At 44.0% G+C, this 18,987-nt stretch overlaps 1 protein-coding gene across 3 annotated transcripts; it reads right to left on the reverse strand.

Moving 5' to 3' along the window:
- Positions 1–57: 57 nt before the first annotated feature.
- pnkp (polynucleotide kinase 3'-phosphatase) lies at positions 58–18,205 on the reverse strand. 3 transcript variants are annotated; one of them, XM_083773925.1, is made up of 20 exons: positions 17,900–17,974; positions 17,004–17,124; positions 16,798–16,844; positions 15,626–15,867; positions 15,442–15,532; positions 14,783–14,908; positions 13,986–14,138; positions 13,731–13,810; positions 11,149–11,206; positions 10,830–10,937; positions 9,693–9,764; positions 9,269–9,317; positions 9,050–9,120; positions 8,288–8,380; positions 8,047–8,143; positions 7,254–7,315; positions 5,524–5,633; positions 3,948–4,035; positions 2,138–2,205; positions 58–1,210 (listed from the first exon to the last, which is right to left on the reverse strand). In XM_083773925.1, exons 2-20 carry the CDS (start codon positions 17,122–17,124, stop codon positions 1,090–1,092), a joined length of 1,857 nt encoding a protein of 618 aa, XP_083630051.1. In that variant the 5' UTR covers positions 17,900–17,974; the 3' UTR covers positions 58–1,089. The 3 variants fall into 3 exon arrangements, with proteins under 3 accessions (XP_083630051.1, XP_083630050.1, XP_083630049.1); XM_083773924.1 differs by lacking the exon at positions 17,900–17,974 and adding an exon at positions 18,047–18,205 and having other exon boundaries at positions 15,442–15,867; XM_083773923.1 differs by having other exon boundaries at positions 15,442–15,867.
- Between the last annotated feature and the right edge of the window lie 782 nt (positions 18,206–18,987).

Genomic DNA, 18,987 nt, shown 5'->3' on the forward strand with positions numbered 1-18,987 from the left:
CTATATAAATTGGGGTCCCAGAGATAAACATGGAGGGTCCGTACCGTAGCCTAATGCATGTCCAACTGGGGGTGCTTGAAATGATGTGTACTTTATGATAAATATCCATGTTTTCAAAGGCTTTATTGTAGACAGATTATGCAGACATTGTAGACCATGTTGTTTTGCTTAAATTGTTTCCTGGATAAGCTGAATTCAAAGGCCTTGATGTCAAACCATAATAACCCAGACATACATTTAAAAAATAAACAATATCTTCTTTCATCTTGTACGGAGACAGCATACAGTGTTTTAAACCACACTTATCCTGGGGGAAAACATTAGGCGAAAACAGCCGATCTACAAGCTCACAATGTTTGACACGTCGTGAGCTTGTAGATCGATATGTTTTGGGCAGAGATTTGATGTAGTGTGAAAATACTGGCGATTCTAGTACACAGCCCTGGAGGACCCATGTACAAATGGAACCAAATGGACGCTCAGAGTTACAGACATTTGTTACATTCTCAGTTACAGACTTGTAAGAGTCCATTTGGTTCCATTTGTTACACTCTCCGAGTTACATACCTGTAAGGGTCCATTTGTTATTCTCAGAGTTACAGACCTGTAAGGGTCCATTTGTTACACTCTCAGAGTTACAGACCTGTAAGGGTACATTTGTTACACTCTCAGAGTTAGACCTGTAAGGGTCCATTTGTTACACTCTCAGAGTTACAGACCTGTAAGGGTCCATTTGTTACACTCTCAGAGTTACAGACCTGTAAGGGTCCATTTGTTACACTCTCAGAGTTACAGACCTGTAAGGGTCCATTTGTTACACTCTCAGAGTTACAGACCTGTAAGGGTCCATTTGTTACACTCTCAGACTTACAGACCTGTAAGGGTCTATTTGGGGTCCCTGGGCCAGTGTGTAGTACTAGAGCAGGGGTTCTCAACCTGGGGGTCGCGACCCCTCGGGGGGTCCCGAAATTATTTTGGGGGATCCCCAAATTATTATTATTATTTTTTTTTTTGTGCAACTGAATGGCTGAGTTTACATGCATAAACCTTTCTTTTGAGAAACTCTGTACTAGAGCACCGGCTGGCCAATCAGCCTTCAGAGAATCGACGAAACAGAGCTTCTGATTCGCTGTCTTTGAAGTGTGGGACGAAGTGGACGTGGAGGATCTCCGTGAAGCCTTCCGATAGGTCGGGAGCCACGAAATTTTTCCTGAAAAAGGAGGGGGAAAAAATTATCACACGTTTGATTGGATGAATGAGCAACATGCAACAATCTACACGTCTCAGTTACTAATGTTGCTCTGGAGAGGGAATAGTCCGGCAGCCGAGGGGGACGGGTGGGGAATATGGTATATAGTCTTTTTCATTGGCCTAAAATATTGTCTATATAACCTACATACATTCATGAATCCACTTGCTGACCGGCTGTCAGTATTGGGCAAATTATTTTAATAGGGGTTTCTTGTGACCCTACCATTAACATCCTATGGCAGGCAAAAATTCAAACTTTTGCTTTCAGTAGCATGTGACATGTCAAACTAGGGGGTTTTCATGATTCTGAATCCATTCCAAGCATTAGCACAAAACACACTCCTTGGGCTAAAAACGGCCATGGACGTTATGATAAATGTGATGAGATCAGCACATTTGAGCAGCACATTTGATCACATTTTGGGCAAGTGCCTATGGATGCTTTAAGCCCAAGGAGTGTATTGTGTGCAAAACTAATGCTTGGAATGGATTCAGAACCATGAAAACCCCCTAGTTTGACATAAATATATACTTAAATAAATACTAGCGAATGTCCCGATCACATTGTTTTCCTCCTGATCCGATTCCGATCATTTGATTTTGAGTATCTGCCGATACCGATTTCTACTGATCCGATATTAATATTTTTATAGAACACTTATGCCATATAATAATAGTAGGCTACAATATCCAAAACCACAGACAATATACAGTCTAATATCATGATATCCCGATCGCGTTTTTTTGCTCCCGATCCGATTCCGATCTTTTGAAAATCGGGCCCCTGAATTCCGATCACGTCATCGGATCGGGACATCCCTAATAAATACAATATTCACCTCTGAGATGTACTAGTGTACTTATGATGTACTTTATGTACTCTTACTTGTAGCTGTGATATATCATGTCGTTCACTTTGACATGCTTGGTGTCTGAAGGATTCATCTCACGGAACTGTAGACAGCACGGACAGCACACACACACACGCACACGCACACGCACAGTTAACAAATGTACTGCTTCTGACGGAAGGTTCCGCCAGTTGGAATCCAACCAGCAACTGCTTCTGGCGTAACGTTCCGTCTGATAAGCTTTATTATTGATATCAAACCGGATCGCTGATTTCATTTTTTTGGCTTGGCCTTTCCTTCTTTAGCGATCTTAGACCGGATTGCGCAACCGCGCTGCCGTCCACCTCCCATTATACAGGCTGACTAAAAATCTGAATAACTCCTAAATCTACGTAGCTCTCCATGGTTTGGATAAAATGCGCGATGTTCGGAGGTCTTTGCTGGGTTTCCTTGTGATAAATGCACGGGCCTGCCTGCAGTTCCAGCTTTGACCAGTAGGGCCGACGGCTTCAACGTTGGCCAGCCTTTCCGAGGGGCTTGAGTCTGGCCTTCTGGCCTCTAGGGGGCAGTGTGTCCTCAATCCCACAATCCCACTAGAACAAACTAAAAACTATACCTACCTTGGCCTAAACATCAGCAGCACAGGGAACTACAACCAAGCTGTAAAGGACCTGAGAGACAAGGCAAGAAGGGCATTCTATGCCATCAAAAGAAACATCAAAATAGACATCCCAATTAAAACCTGGCTTAAAATACTGGACTCTGTGATAGAACCAATTTCCCTCTATGGTTGCGAGATCTGGGGACCATTAGCAAACCATGACCTTGAAAAATGGGATAAACACCAAACCGAGACCCTACACACAGAATTCTGCAAATCCATTCTCCGTACCCAGCGAGAAACACCAAATAATGCATGCAGGGCAGAATTAGGACGATACCCACTCATAATCAAAATAAAAAAGAGAGCACTTAAGTTCTACAACCACCTAAAAGAAAGCGACCTAGATGCACTCCATAACAAGGCACTCACACACAGTGAAACTCTAGAGAGATGCCCCCTCAGCCAGCTGGCCCTGGAACTCCGGGCACAAACACAAACAGAGCCACGAGATAGAAAACCCATTGGACTAAACCAAATTATAAAACAGCAAAAGGAAAACTATCTGACACATTGGAAAGAAGCAACACAAAAGCAGAGTAAACTAGAATGCTATCTGGCCCTAAACAGAGAATACACAGTGGCAGAATACCTGAGCACCGTGACCGACCCAAAACAAAGAAAAATCTTAAATAGGTACAGACTCACTCAGTGATCGCGATCGAGAAAGGCCGTCATAGGCAGACCTGTATCCCGAGAGAAGACAGACTATGCACCCACTGCACACTAAATGAAGTGGAAACCGAGCTACACTTCCTAACCATCTGTCCATTGTACCAAGACATCAGAGACACATACTTCCCACAGATTACAACCACACACGGAGATTTTGAAAACATGACCAATGACAAAAAACTCCCATATCTGCTGGGCGAAGTACAACAATGTGCAAACACAGCAGCAAGATTTGTGAGCTGCTGTGATAGGAGAAGGATATCAAATGGAACACAACCACCCTAAAGACTAATCATTGTGTATATTCCTGCACTATTCCTGCATCGAGTGATCTTGGTACATAGAAGTTGATCTATTGAAGATCCTGACCTTCAAAGTACATAATTTTTGTTGTGATTGTATTGCTGTATTGTTGTATTGTTCTTTCTGCTTTGGCAATGTAAACGTATGTTTTCTCATGCCAATAAAGCCCTTTGAATTGAATTGAATTGAATTGAATTGTGTCCTACCCTGTTGTTGTGTCTGGCCTGCTCCAGGGAGGCAGAGAAGTTGAAACAGCGACACGGAACTCCTGCTGCCTTCGCCGCGTCCACGTATCTGGAAATATGATAAAATACTAATTTATTATATTATTATTATAATAATAATAATTATTATTATTACTACTACTACTAGAGCGGTGCCCGTTGGGCACAGGCCTACTTGGAACGATGCAAGTTGGAAATGCATGCCCAACCCAGGATTATGTAGGTGTCCCTTTTATGCCCCCATATATGGAGTTCTTGTAACGATGGAACATGGAGATCCATGCCCCACCCGGCTATGAAATAGCCACACAGCAGGCAGCGTAGGCTACTTTGGGACTGTTTGTGTAAAGTTGCAAACTCTTAATTACTCATGCTCAACTGTTCACTGTTAAACAACTAACAAACTATTTATATTAATCCAACCATCGCAGTTTACATGTTGTCATGGAGGAAGAGGATCGCATGCACCGTGGGTGAGTTTAACCTAACGCCGTCCTCCTCTCTTCAATGGTTCTTCCAGCTATGCCCCATAATGTGACCTCAGTCCATTCTGTAGCTCCTACAGAATGAGCATAGGGACTGAGGTCACATATGGGGCTGCTGCTGCTTGCAGCGTGTTACAAAATGGTAAATGGTGCATTTATATAGCACCTTTATCCAAGGCGCTTTACAGAGATTGTGCATTACAATTCACCCATTCATATACCATTCATACACCGATGGCAGCGGAAACCATGCAAGGCACCAACTAGCACATCGGGAGCAATTAGGGGTTCAGTGTCTTGCTCAAGGACACTTCCACACTACAAGCTTGCAGTGCGTTGTCACGCTGCACCACGCGTCCTGGTTAACCAGGAAATACACAGAGACAGACTAGTCCGATCGTTGTTATTCATATTTACAATTTATTTTTCTAAATATCAACAACATTGCTGGCCTGAACCGAGGCCCGACCACCAATCATGCTAATGCGTCCGACCCTAGCTCGACCCGTCGGGTACCGACGGGCTGGGTCGGGTTTCGGTCGGGTATCCCAGCTCTAATGCAAAGGCTCAACGTATGCAACTTAGATAGCATTTTATGTAGACGTAACACTATAGTAGTACACGCATAGTTTCATTATATAGATATACCACCGTTACGTTCTTAGCTTTCGTATGAGTCATGATTAACAATTTTTCATGCATTTGATGTATTGCCATGTGTTGTCCTTACTTACTGTAAATCGCTCTGGATTAACCCATTCTGACCGGGCACCCATTTTGGTGTCAGCATCACGTCATGCTTTAGCTATTGAAAAATAGCAGATCTACAAGCTCATATCGCGCCACCGAGTGGCGCGATACGAGCTTGTAGGTCTGCTATTTTTGAAAGAATCGAAGAACGACTGACATTTCTACAATCTGATCTCAGGTCAGAATGGGTTCATCAGACCAGTGTGTGTCCGGCGGAAACCTCGTATGAATCTGATCTCAGGTCAGAATGGGTTAAGAGCATCTGCTAAATGACTACATTGTAAAGTGTGACGTGACGAGGTCAAAGGTCTGCAGTGACGTACCGTTTGCGTGACTCCACCTCTGGGTTGGTGTTGTCCACGGCGACGCTGCGGCCGTCCTTCAGAGCGCGCTCACACGCCGACACGCAACTCTGCCACGAGCCCAGAGTGTCCTGATGCACGCACACACACACACACACAGATAGATAGACGCACGCAGACACGTGCACGCACGCAGACACACACAGAAATGCCATTAACCCATTCTGACCGGGCACCCATTTTGGTGTTGGCATCATGTTATGCTTTAGCTATTGAAAAATAGCAGCTCTACAAGCTCATATCGCGCCACCGAGTGGCGCGATACGAGCTTGTAGGTCTGCTATTTTTGAAAAATCGAAGACACTTTTAGAATCTGATCTCAGGTCAGAATGGGTTAATAATGAAACTGTCAGGATGTAATAGACATTTTTAGAATCTGATCTCAGGTCAGAATGGGTTAAATAGAGGACCGTAGCCTGATGCAGGTCAAACCGGGGGCCCTTGAGCCGTAAAGATCTTCTCTTATGGGGGTCCCATTTTCAAATGTGGGTCCGCGGGGCTAATGAGTATAATTTTGGGGGTCCTTGACATGAAACAGTTTTGGTAACCACATGCTGTGTAGCCTCGGTCCCAGGCTTACTTATCTGCGAAAAGAAAAGCCTGGTCACAACCTAAGGCAGAGAAGCTATCGGCGGTTGTATCCTCCGGAACAGACGTCAAATGTATTTCCCCCGGATACGGTATTTTCCCCGACCAATCACAACACTTTTTGTTTAATTCGCGGAGAATGTAAACTGATTTGTAAAGCATCAACGATTTCACTTCCGCTAAAATCCCGCAACTTCCGCTGATAGTCTTTTCAGCTTAGGTCTTGCCCAGGGTGCATGCTGTGAAAGGAGTTTGTCATGGAAGGACAGGTGATGATCACCTGTCCATCTTGTGATTGTATTAACAGATTCTATACATAGGACGTCTGAGAACGTCATAAGGATCCCGAAATATTAGTACTATTGACGTGTGAGGACGTCCTAGCGACGTCCCAGCGACGCGGGGCGAGATAAGAATATTCAGAATTTTTCCTATTTTTTTTTTTGGCATTTCGCTTTTCGCTTGCCGTATGCTAACGCTCAGTGCAACTATTAGCTTGTCATTGACTCCCATGTTAGCGCGGCGGAAAGAATGACTCGTATCTCCTAATCCAGGGCGCTCTCCGCGGTGATGAATGGATCGATATGCTGGCGCTTCATTTCTGCTCCTCATCCGTCTCTCCCGCAAAATATGAACGCTTTTTGGAGCGTAAAACAATATATTAAGATGATCGGGGATGTGAGGTCCCTTTGTAAAGTCAACTTTTTTAGGCAAGTGTTTCCTGTTTCATGGCTTTCAAAGTAAAAGCGATCAGACAACTCTGGCACTCTATAGCCTTTATTTTGAAGGCACTTCCTGTACTAAATGTGTTAACCCATTCTGAACGGGCACCCATTTTGGTGTTGGCATCATGTCGTGCTTTAGCTATTGAAAAATAGCAGATCTACAAGCTCATATCGCGCCACCGAGTGGCGCGATACGAGCTTGTAGGTCTGCTATTTTTTGAAAAATCGAAGAACGACTGACATTTATTTTATCTGATCTCAGGTCAGAATGGGTTCATCAGACCAGTGTGTGTCCAGTGGAAACCTCGTATGAATCTGATCTCAGGTCAGAATGTGTTAATATCACAGTGTTGTTCTACGAGTGGTCTCTCCACTCACCCTGTTGACGTACGCGTAGCCCTGTGGAACGACATGGCTGTGGAAGAACGTGGATTTACCCGCTGGAGGGAGAGAGAGAGAGAGGGAGACATTATATACCTGAGAGAGAGAGAGAGTCAAAACAAGGCTGAAGCACGACATCACTTCATCAAACTAATGTAAATCAATTATAAACTAATGTATTTTAAATGTTTTCTACCCTTAACCCATTCTGACCGGGCACCCATTTTGGTGTCGGCATCATGTTATGCTTTAGCTATTGAAAAATAGCAGATCTACAAGCTCATATCGCGCCACCGAGTGGCGCGATACGAGCTTGTAGGTCTGCTATTTTTGAAAAATCGAAGAGCGACTGACATTTTTAGAATCTGATCTCAGGTCAGAATGGGTTCATCAGACCAGTGTGTGTCCGGCGGAAATCTCGTATGAATCTGATCTCAGGTCAGAATGGGTTAACCGTGTGACGTACTGTATGTACTATATACACGTTTGGTGACCTCACTGTCCATGACAAGATTTAAACAGCGGCACCGCCGGGCCAGACTCCCGAAAATGCTCTCGCTACTTAAAAGTGCTCCAGCCTACTGTAGGTCTGATGACCTGCAATTTATCTGAGGGACCACTCATAGCAGGGAGGACCACCCATAGCAGGGAGGACCACCCATAGCAGGGAGGACCACCCATAGCAGGGAGGACCACCCATAGCAGGGAGGACCACCCATAGCAGGGAGGACCACCCATAGCAGGGAGGACCACCCCATAGCAGGGAGGACCCATAGATAGGTCCACTCACAACCAGGGAAGCCGACCGCCACGATGACCTCAGTGTGTGAGGTGGTGAGGGGAGAGGAAGGGGGGTCGTACAGCCTGGCTGAGGAGTCCAGCTTCCTCTGAGAACACACACACACACACACACACACACACACACACACTGTGGTCAGTAAACTGATAGCATATTATAATATGATAACATGACGTGGTGAGTCTAGCGCCCCCTGGCTACAGTAAACTGATATAACATGATTTATTCTCACCGGGTCAAACTCTGGCATGCTGTAGGGGGCGCTCTTCCAGCCCAGGAAGTACTCCTCTGGTGTGTGGAACTGTAGTCCAAGGTTCAGAGCGAACTACAAGAGAGAAAGAGACCCTGATGTCATATAGTAAATGCGACCTGCTGTCACAGTTAATCCCATATATGGAGATCTCTGATGTCATCACTATTGGCCAGCAACTCTACATCTGACCTCAAACCTCAAACCCTTAGATCTCCATATTCTGATATTTCAGAACCTGTTCTGACATTCCATAATGTAGATTTTTCCCCGTCCATCCTTCCTCTTTGATGTTTTGACCGATACCTCTGAACTCTAGACGGGCCTGCCCCAAAGTTATGTGTGCAGCCGCAGCCGGCGAAAACTAGAGTTCTCAACAGGCCTGAAAATTAAGGCCCGGCCGGGCCTACCTGGGCCCTCATCAAACCCTGTACACTCAACCCCACCCTTAGATCTCCATATATGGCGCTCACCTGTTCTGACATTCCATATGTTGATCTGACCTCATCAAACCCTGTACACTCCTGCTCCTTATATGGCCAGTACAGAATTAATTCCATGTTGATCTGACCCCCCCGTGCCAAAGCCCCAGCGCTCGCCCAGCAGTCTGCCGTCAACGAGGCGGATGCGTGCACGCGACCTCAGGCGTCTTACTGGTAACTGAGTAAATGTAATTAAGTACAGTAATTGAGTAAATTTAATTAAGTATAGATAATCATTGAGTAAATGTAATCAGTTCCTCACCAGTCTGTCACCGCAGGAGAAATCCTTCTTCTTCTTTCCTGGAGCCCAGTTGACAGGTCGGCCTGCTGCGTCTGTGACATTCACAACACAACACCATAACATCACATCATACACACTGTACATACAGTTGGCAGGCATGCCTGCTGCCAAACCACTCCAATGACTGTATGTCTGTCTGTGTACGAGGCCTCAACATCATTATAATGAACACCTTCCTACCTCCTACGTAGAAACTCTGTTTGTTATCAACGGACACTCGACCATTAGCCTGAAATCACACGCACACGCACACGCACACGCACACACACACACACACACACACACACACACACACACACACACACACACACACACACACACACACACACACACACACACACACACACACAGTTATAATTGAACCTGGAGGTGCAAACATCTCTTGCTCTAGTCTACATCATTGGCTTTCAAACTTCTTTCACATCAAGGCCCATTATTTTTTGTTGTTGTTGGATAGTTTTTTGTCCACAATTCCATGCTGTATTGATGTTGGTACCATACTACCATTAGGAGAAATAAAAATAATTATTTTATTATCAAATAGGTGTGTGTGTGTGTGTGTGTGTGTGTGTCTGTGTGTGTGTGTGTGTGTGTGTGTGCACACCTCCTCACACAGGTGATCCCACATCCCCGTCACTGGCTTCCTGTAGATGCCTGATCCAGCTGCTACAAACACCTGCAGAAAACCCGCACACACACAGTCACACACACACAGTCACACACACACACACACACACAGTCACACACACACACACACACACACACTTCGATTTCTTTATTTGAGTCCACATTTATAAAATACATTATCAAGGGCAGAAATATTTTCAGTTGCTTCTGATATCCCACGCACTCGAAACATCATGTGTCTCGAGTCCAAACAAGCCCTAAATGTACAGAATATAGGCAACACATGAATTTATTCACAGCGAACATTGGTCACTTCAGTCTGTCATATTATTACCAACACCGAAAGTAAATCATGGGTACAAAAAGCACCTTCTCCTCCAAATAGACTGACTGCCTATAATGGAGGAGATTGAACAGTATGTTGCAAGCTGCTTTGCCTTACACTTGGACAACCCTATAATCCTCAAGCATCTGACCACTAGCCTGTGGACACTGGACACACACACACACACACACACACAATGTATCCAGGATTAACCATGAATTGGTTTCACGAGTTACTTTGCCAGATTAACTCAGCCAGTTAACCCAGGATTAGTTCAGCCTGACTGGGTTTGATGACAGCAGCTGCTCCGGACCAGGCTAACAGACAGGTTTAACTAATAATCCTGATGTCTTTACTGTTCAATAAGCAGTCAATCTGATCACAAGCCAATGATTTCTTTCACACACTTATTCAATGGGCTCTATGTAGCAAACACTTCCGAGTTCAGTTTGGGCCACCAGAATGCTTCCGTTCGGCAGCCACTCATTCACTGTGAACATATGGTCGTGATTGTATAGGAATAAAGTTCATTACTTTATACAACACTATTTCATTTGATAATGTGATGGCATAGTTTTTCATAGTTTGTATTATTTGTGTTGCGGCGTTGACATGATAACATATGAGTTATAAACGTCTTAAATCTCCTGTTAAAAACGGGAGTTCTTCCAGTTGTTACCGGTGTTGCCATGTCCGCTTGTTATAAGCGACTATATGAGCTTGTAGATGTTATTTTTCCAACAGCTGTAAAGTTGTTAAAAATAATGGTGGTTAAAAGCTGATTCTTACCTGAACAGGTAGTTGTAGAGTGTTCAGGATGTTTTCCACTTTAGACTTGAACACCTCTGGTTTCAGTTTACCTCTGGCGATCCCCATCTGGTTGGTGAAGAACACCACCTGACACGCACACATGCACGCACATGCATATGCAAGCACGCACGCACGTACGTACGTACATACAGCATATTATTATTTTCATTATTTTCTGTGCACATGCACACTTTTTGCACCACACCATACAACGCGATTCAGTCAGTATTACTTCATGCATTGCATTGTTTTGTCAGTATTTCTAAAGTATTTTTTATCTTTTATTTTATCTCCTCACCTTGTATCCTTTCTTCAACAGGCTGGCTAGCCTGGGCTGGATCTCTGGGAACAGAATCCTGTTGAGAAGCAACCAAGTTTATTAGTCACCACTCACACACACACACATAATAGCAGATCTACAAGATCTACGAGCTCTTCCTCACACTTGAGAAGTCGGGCTGTGGAAGAGGTGTGGCTCCAAATGTTACAAACTTTGAAAGTTAAACATCCTTTCTAACAGGAGTGTGTGAACTGTCACTAGAGATGTGTGTATCCAGTGAACCGTAAAATGGTAAATGGTGCATTTATATAACACCTTCATCCTAGGCACTTTACAGAGATTGTGCATTACATTCACCCATTCACACACCTTTACAGCGATTGTGCATTACATTCACACACACCTTTACATAGATTGTGCATTACATTCGCCCATTCACACACACATTCATACACCTTTACATAGAGTGCATTACATTCACCCATTCACACACACATTCACACACCTTTACATACTGTCCATTACATTCGCCCATTCACACACACCTTTACATAGATTGTGCATTACATTCACCCATTCACACAAACATTCACACACCTGTACATAGATTGTGCATTACATTCACCCATTCGCACCAACCTGCACAACAATTTACAATTTAGGCATTTAGCAGACGCTCTTAATCCAGAGCGATTTACATTAAGCATGAACAAAAAAGCATGGGAATACGTCATGAAACATGCATAAGCTAAGCACGTAACAGTGGAATATCTATATAATGAAGCTATACATATAAACTATACATATATACTATACTATGCTATACATATGTACTATGACGTGCTATGACTACATACAATGCAATTATAGTGCTGTCTACATAACATGCTATAAGTCTGTATAAAATGCTATCTAAGTCTACAGAAATGCTATCTAAGGGCGTAGGGTAAGTGCTATGGGCCATGATGGAGTCTGAAAAGGTGGGTTTTCAGGCTACGGCGGAAGATTGGGAGTGATGCTGCACAACGGGAGCAATTAGAGGTTCACTCTACTAGGGCATTCATCAAAAAACCGATTTATCGATTTATCGATAAACGAGTCACGAGTCGACTCGCAGCAGCGCGAGTCGAAAGTTGACCAAGTTGACCAAATGCAGCTGTGTAGGCTATGTGGCTCTCAGCGCGCGGTGTCCCACTATTGAGACTGGCTGAAGTCTGTTTGAACTGCGCTGTGTCAGAGAAGTAACAGATAGAAGCACGCAAACGTTACCCCCAAACGATATCCCCCTCACCTCCGTGCTGGAAATATAACGTCTGGGTTCCCGAGGCTACATTCATGCTGACGCAATGACTGTCTGTTTCTGGCTAAGCTTTACGCGCAGCGCACATGAACCTCTCCGTCTCCGGTCAGTGCGGGTTGTTGTTTATTTGCATGGCTCAGAAAATGAGTAACAAATGAGAACGTTATCGAGTTGTGGAGGAGGAGGAGGAGGAGGAGGAGAATAATAATGTTATATCTCTTATTGTGTTCTCGGTGCTGCTGCTGCGCTGTGTGCCAATACCATACCACTACTTTACCTGGATAACATCATCTTTTCATTTTGACATGATTCACATGAAATAATAATCCTGTACCGGAACCGCGTGTAGCGTTTGGTTTCATTAACGCGATCGTCACAAAATAGCCTACAGCTGCTGCTGCTAAAGATACAAAGATTGGACATTTTTAAACGACGCAAAACTTAGAATTCCCCTCTTGCGTACCAGTGCCACGTGTCCCGCGGACCGGCACCGGTGTTTGGGAACCTCTGATATAGATGATACATGCACTGTGACTGTGTCATATTGGGAGGCCACTGAATGCGCAGTGCTTTGTTTGACATGCTCCGTATTTGAGCGTGCGGCAGCTCCACCCGCCCCTGTTAAATCCCCCCCCCCCCCCGCGCGTCCGCGTCCGCGTCCCCCCCCCCCCCCCCCCCCCCCCCCCGCCGCCAGAAACGATAAATCGATACGACTTCAACTTTACTGTCCGACAAGTCGACTGGGACAAATCTCAAGTCGTTAATGCCCTACACTCTACACCTAAACCTCCTGTCACTAGACATGTGTGGATCTAATAGGAGTGTGTGAACTAGTCTAGATGTGGATCAGTGAACTGTCACTAGCCTAGATGTGGATCACTAGAGATGTGTGGATCCAGGGTTGGGTAACAGGAGTGTGTGAACTGTCATGTCACTAGTCTAGAGATGTGTGGATCTAACAGGAGTGTGTGAACTGTCATGTCACTAGTCTAGAGATGTGTGGATCTAACAGGAGTGTGTGAACTGTCATGTCACTAGTCTAGAGATGTGTGGATCTAACAGGAGTGTGTGAACTGTCATGTCACTAGTCTAGAGATGTGTGGATCTAACAGGAGTGTGTGAACTGTCATGTCACTAGTCTAGAGATGTGTGGATCCAGCAGCCGTTCCACATTGGCTTTGGGAGGTGCACAGCAGTCCTTTTTCAAAATAGTTTGAGTTGTTGAAGAAGTGATGGTTGTAGGTGTGACACATTATAATTAATTCATTAACACATTAAGTTAATTAAGTTGACATCATACCTCCAGTCATCGGGGGCCGTGGGGAACACCTTGCCAGACTTGGTGGTGATGATGCAACCATCGATGTCAAAGCCTGCAATCTGACGGGAGAGACAGACATCACCATGATGAGGTAAGCATTTCAGACAGAGACAGACAGACAGACAGAGGCCATGTCCATACATTTAAAAAAAATAGTAGATCTATTCTACAAGCTTGTTAACAACACGACCTGACCGCGCGCACGCACGCACACACACACACACACACACACACCTTGTCACTGCCCTTGACTCCCGCTGCGGTGTAGAGCATCAGAGATCCAAACTGCTGCCAGCTGCTGTTGGTGCAGGCTGATGATGATGATGATGGTGATGATGAAGATGGCGGCTGGGCGCTGCCCCCCCCCATGGTCTGCTCTGCCATCTCCTGATAAGTAGGGACAGGTTATAAGGCAGTGCTTGAAAGTAACTAAGTACATTTACCTGTACTTTGTAACTGACATGTACTGTACTTTCTGTAAGTAACAATTTAGAGGTATTTGTACACTACTGCAGTACTGGTTATGGGTAAGGATGATCTAATTTGTATATCTTTTTTGCTAATTTTTTGATCATTTAATTTTGAGAATCTGTGGATACAGATTTTTCCCCAATCTCATATTTATATTTTCATAGAACATATGCCATATCCAGTGTTGGGGGGAAGTTACTTTTAAAAAGTAAGGAATTATAGTTATCGTTACTTATCTAAAAAAGTAATTTGTTACTTTACATTAAATTATGAAAGTAACTACTTTACTTTACTTTACTTTAAAAAATAATAATATAAGAAACGATTTAAAAGAAGGTTTTTTGTGATTAATTAATCTCAATTAATCGCATATCAATAGGCCTATTTGACCTGATCATCAGTGAGCTTTTTTTTCGAATGGATTTGGATACGAGTGAATCAATGAATAGTGACTACATAAGCATAGGCAATTAAAAAAGTAGTAATAATAATAGTGATAATATTATTTATATAATGCTTCTCTGAGTACTTAAAGACGCTTTTCAAGGGGAACGAAATACCTGCAAGTGTCTCAGCTTCTCCTCGGCCAGATTCTCCTCCTCATCCTTCATCTCCTCCTCCTGGTGTCTCCTCTGGCGTTTCACGTCCTCCTCTCTCCCCTCGGGACTCAGCGAGCGTTTAGACGACTGAAGACACACGCTGTGTTAAACTCTTCAACCACACATATACTAAACTCTGCGTTAAACTCTTAAACCACACATACTAAACTCTGTGTTAAACTCTTCAACCACACATACTACAATCTGTGTTAAACTCTTAAACCAGTGGTTTTCAACCCTTTTCACATCAAGGTCCAGTATTATTCAACTTTTGAGCCACAGACCACCATTCTGATGACATTTAGCCTCTCAGACCCAAAACTAAAGAATATTTTGTCATGGTTGGATAAGACCTTGTCCACAATTCCATGCTGTATTGATGTTGGTACCATTGATCACAATAACAATTGTTCTACGCAGATCTAACGCAGATGTACAAGATATGAATAAAATAATTCAACTCTTGAGATCATTACTCAGCCGTAAGAGTATCTATCTATAAGGGTCCATTTCATTTAAAAACCCTCTGTCATTTAGTTTGGGACCATTTTGGGGCCGGCCCCGGCCCGAAAGCGTCAGGTCGGGTAGGGTGTGAGAACTCTTAACTGCTCCTTCTTTACCTTTCTGGGAGAAGCAGAGAAGAAATCCTTGATGTTGCGCTTGGACCCTCCACTGGACGCAGGGGGTCCACGAGGGTCTTTGTCCTTGGACCTCCCACTGGACGCAGGGGGTCCACGAGGGTCTTTGTCCTTGGACCCCCCACTGGACGACGGAGGGGGTCCACGAGGGTCTTTGTCCTTGGACCCCCCACTGGACGGAGGGGGACCACGAGGGTCTTTCTCCTCCTTGATCTTGTCTCTGGCCTTCAGGGTGGAAGAGGAGGAGGAAGAGGAGGAGGAGGGCTTTCCGTTGGCGCTGAGCGCAGCGTAGCGCAGGCTGAACGGGTGCTGCTGGTTGACCAGGTACAGGCTGTGTTCGGGGGTCAGTTTACCAGACTGACCCCTGCCCAGGGTCTCGCTGCCCAGGGAGCTGGGGTTGGGGCCAAGCTGTGTGCACGGCACCGGGGGTGGGAAACGGAAGCTTTTATACGTGGGTGTTGGTATAGGCCCGTCACAATTATTACACATTACACGCTTAATTATTCGCAAATTATTTGAGATAATGGCAATCATTTTTGCATAATCGTCAATCTTTTACATGTTGATACAAATGTCGATACATAAGAAAAAAGAAATAGAGGATATTGTAAGCTTGTAGATCAACTATTTCCGCTATTTTGGTTTTTTTTCAAGAAAAAATATTAAATGTTTATGTGAATTATTTGTATATTATTAAGTTATTTAAAGATTCAGGACAACACCCCTCGTCATTTATTTGATCCAAATTGAGGTAATTATAATATATATGATTATATATGATAATATAATAAATAAACAGGATCATAGTTACCACGGTAACAAATAAACAGGTAGGTAAGTAAGGGATAACGTCTGGCTAGCTGTATTCTATATTTCTTGTACAAAGTTTCATTGTGTTTTACATACTGTAGGTAGAGGCCTCGTATAAGACACTTGGGCTTTTTGCCTCAGCCTAGCACTTTACCCTTCTTATATTTATATGTTCACTCACTGTATTGTTTTTATACCGTGCTGAATAAATAAAAAATACTAAAAAATACTAAATATGTCCGCGGGTATTCTGCTCAAGAAAGTAGTTCCTTTTAAAAGTAGTACCGGGCCGGCATCTCTTATTTTACGGCGCTGATGCGGAAGTGTCGATTGATATGAGCCGAGTGCTCTGTAGGCAGGCTTTGATCAAAGCTGGCGTTGATTATAGAGCGGAGCAGTCATTATCAAGAAATAACACCCCCCCGCTGAATTCAGCGATTGACCAATCAGAATCAAGCATTCAACCAAGCCATGGAATAAGGTGTGATCATAGTTACCATGGTAACTAATAAAGGTGAAGATAGTTACCTGTGTCACCAGTACATTCTGGTCTTTGTAACAAGCCACCAGCTTCACTGTAGGAAACAATGCACACACACACACACACACACACACACACACACACACACACACACACACACACACACAAAGCCAGTAAGGTGCTATGTTGCTCCAGCTACGTACTTTGGTGTCTAGGACACAGAATAAACAGTCAGGTCCTGGCAGCTACGTACCTTGGTGTCGGGAACACTTCTTGTCGGCGACACCGGTCTCAGGTCCTCGGCCCAGGATGACCGCACGACCGTCCGGCAACGAGATGCTGACTCCGTCCACACCCACCAGCGTGCACGACATCTGAAGACAGAGCACGTAAAAAGGTGCATCACGTGGTGTTTCAGTTCAACTCCACCCCTATGACACCAGAGGGAGCGCAACTAAGCTTGTGCAACCTAGATTCGGCACAAACAAGGGACTATTAAAGGGATTGTGACATTAAAAAAAAGGTTTTGGAATTGTTCTTGTTTTTTTTAGGTTTTCTAATCTCAATTGCACCCAAAAAAACATGAACTTTTAGCATTCAGTAGATTTTCTGTGATCTGGGGTTTTCTGGCTCAAACAGGTGCTCTGATTTGCCGGCAGTAAGTGACATCACTTACTGCAAATCCCATATATGTCAATGGGATTTGCCAGCAGATGTCACTGTTTCACTGTGTTGCCTGTTTTCATTCAAAAGGCCCAAAAAACCCCAAAGAAAACTTCAGACCACAGAAAATCCACTGAATGTTCAAAGTTCAGGTTTTTTGGGTGTAATTGAGGTTATAAAACCTAAAAGAAAAAAGAAAAAGAAAAATAAATGAAAATGAATGTCATAAAACCTTTAAAAGTCTTTTCGATCCTATGCCACCAAAATGTGGAACGCCCAACCAACAGTCATTAAGACATGCAAATCCCTCAAAACCTCTCTCAAATGGCTTTTGGGGAGTTTAATGCTTTAATGCTAGTGTCATTTTACCACAGCTCTATGCTTCTTTCTTTCTGGCAAACAGTAAATCTGGTTTCTACAGGACCCCCCCCCCCCCCCCCCCACACACACACACACTTTTTAATTTGAAAAAGTATGATACTGTACCTTTCAACACTCTGGAGCAAAGCTGCAGCAGCAATGTGAGTTTGTTGTGAGAGATTTATAAACACACACACGCACGCGCGCCCCCCCCCCCCCCCCCCCCCCCCCCCACACACACACAGAGAGCTGTATAGTTTGTAGTTAACGTACAGGCGGGTTGCTTTTCAGTTATCACTCAGACCAAACAAACTGCGGTTTTTATCATAACTGTTAAGTTATGTTATGATTAATAAACTAAGTTATTATTATTATTAATATTTGATCTTCTTCTGGTTTTGTTGACACGCTCGCACGAGACGCACAACTGTTTTTGAGCTGCGGACCGCTGTTCATGTGACACACATTGGGTGCGCCGGTACTTGGAGACGTGTAGAAAGACGTGCTCCTTCCCAGTGGTTCCGCATTTTGCCCGAGGCTCTGATGGTGGCAAATACATTTTTGTATTTGTTTTATAATGATGATAGCATTCATCATGTACTGTTCTTGTGTATAATTTGCTTTACTTGAGTATGTCCGTTTTGTTTTATCTACTAAGGGTACTGCATGATGGGATTGATTGATTGATTGAAATTTGTATTGACAGTTTTGTAGAATGGGTACAGTTCAAGGAAGGTACAGATCAATACAAAAACTAGAAAATTCGCAATTTAAAAGAATCGCAGAGTGTGGTTGCCGCAGTGGCTTACATATGCCCCTCCCACTAATATTGACAGCCAATTACAATGTCGCGTCACCCCTGTGATCATGCGTAAGTGATTCGGAGGGGATTTAACCCCCGAAATTCATGTTTTTGCGACAAACGGTTACATTTCTCGCATTTGCGGCGCCCCATTTGCTTTTAGAACTTGGTTGATTGAACCACGCCGGACATCTGATTCAAATTTGGGATGGATTGGACATTCCGTTCGTGATTTGCGGCATTTTTTGTAAAATGGGCCCCTCCCACTAACTTCGGACGACGATTACGGCCGAACGATACGCACTATCAAAGTTCCGCCATTCAAGTTTTCATCGGAAAGGTCCAGAGATCACGTGTACAGATTTTTGTGAGATTTGGAGAAAATACATTTTGCGAAAAGCAAAAAGTGTGT

Source organism: Protomyctophum parallelum, assembly GCF_964188405.1.
Source record: "Protomyctophum parallelum genome assembly, chromosome: 9".
Classification (NCBI taxonomy): domain Eukaryota; kingdom Metazoa; phylum Chordata; class Actinopteri; order Myctophiformes; family Myctophidae; genus Protomyctophum; species Protomyctophum parallelum.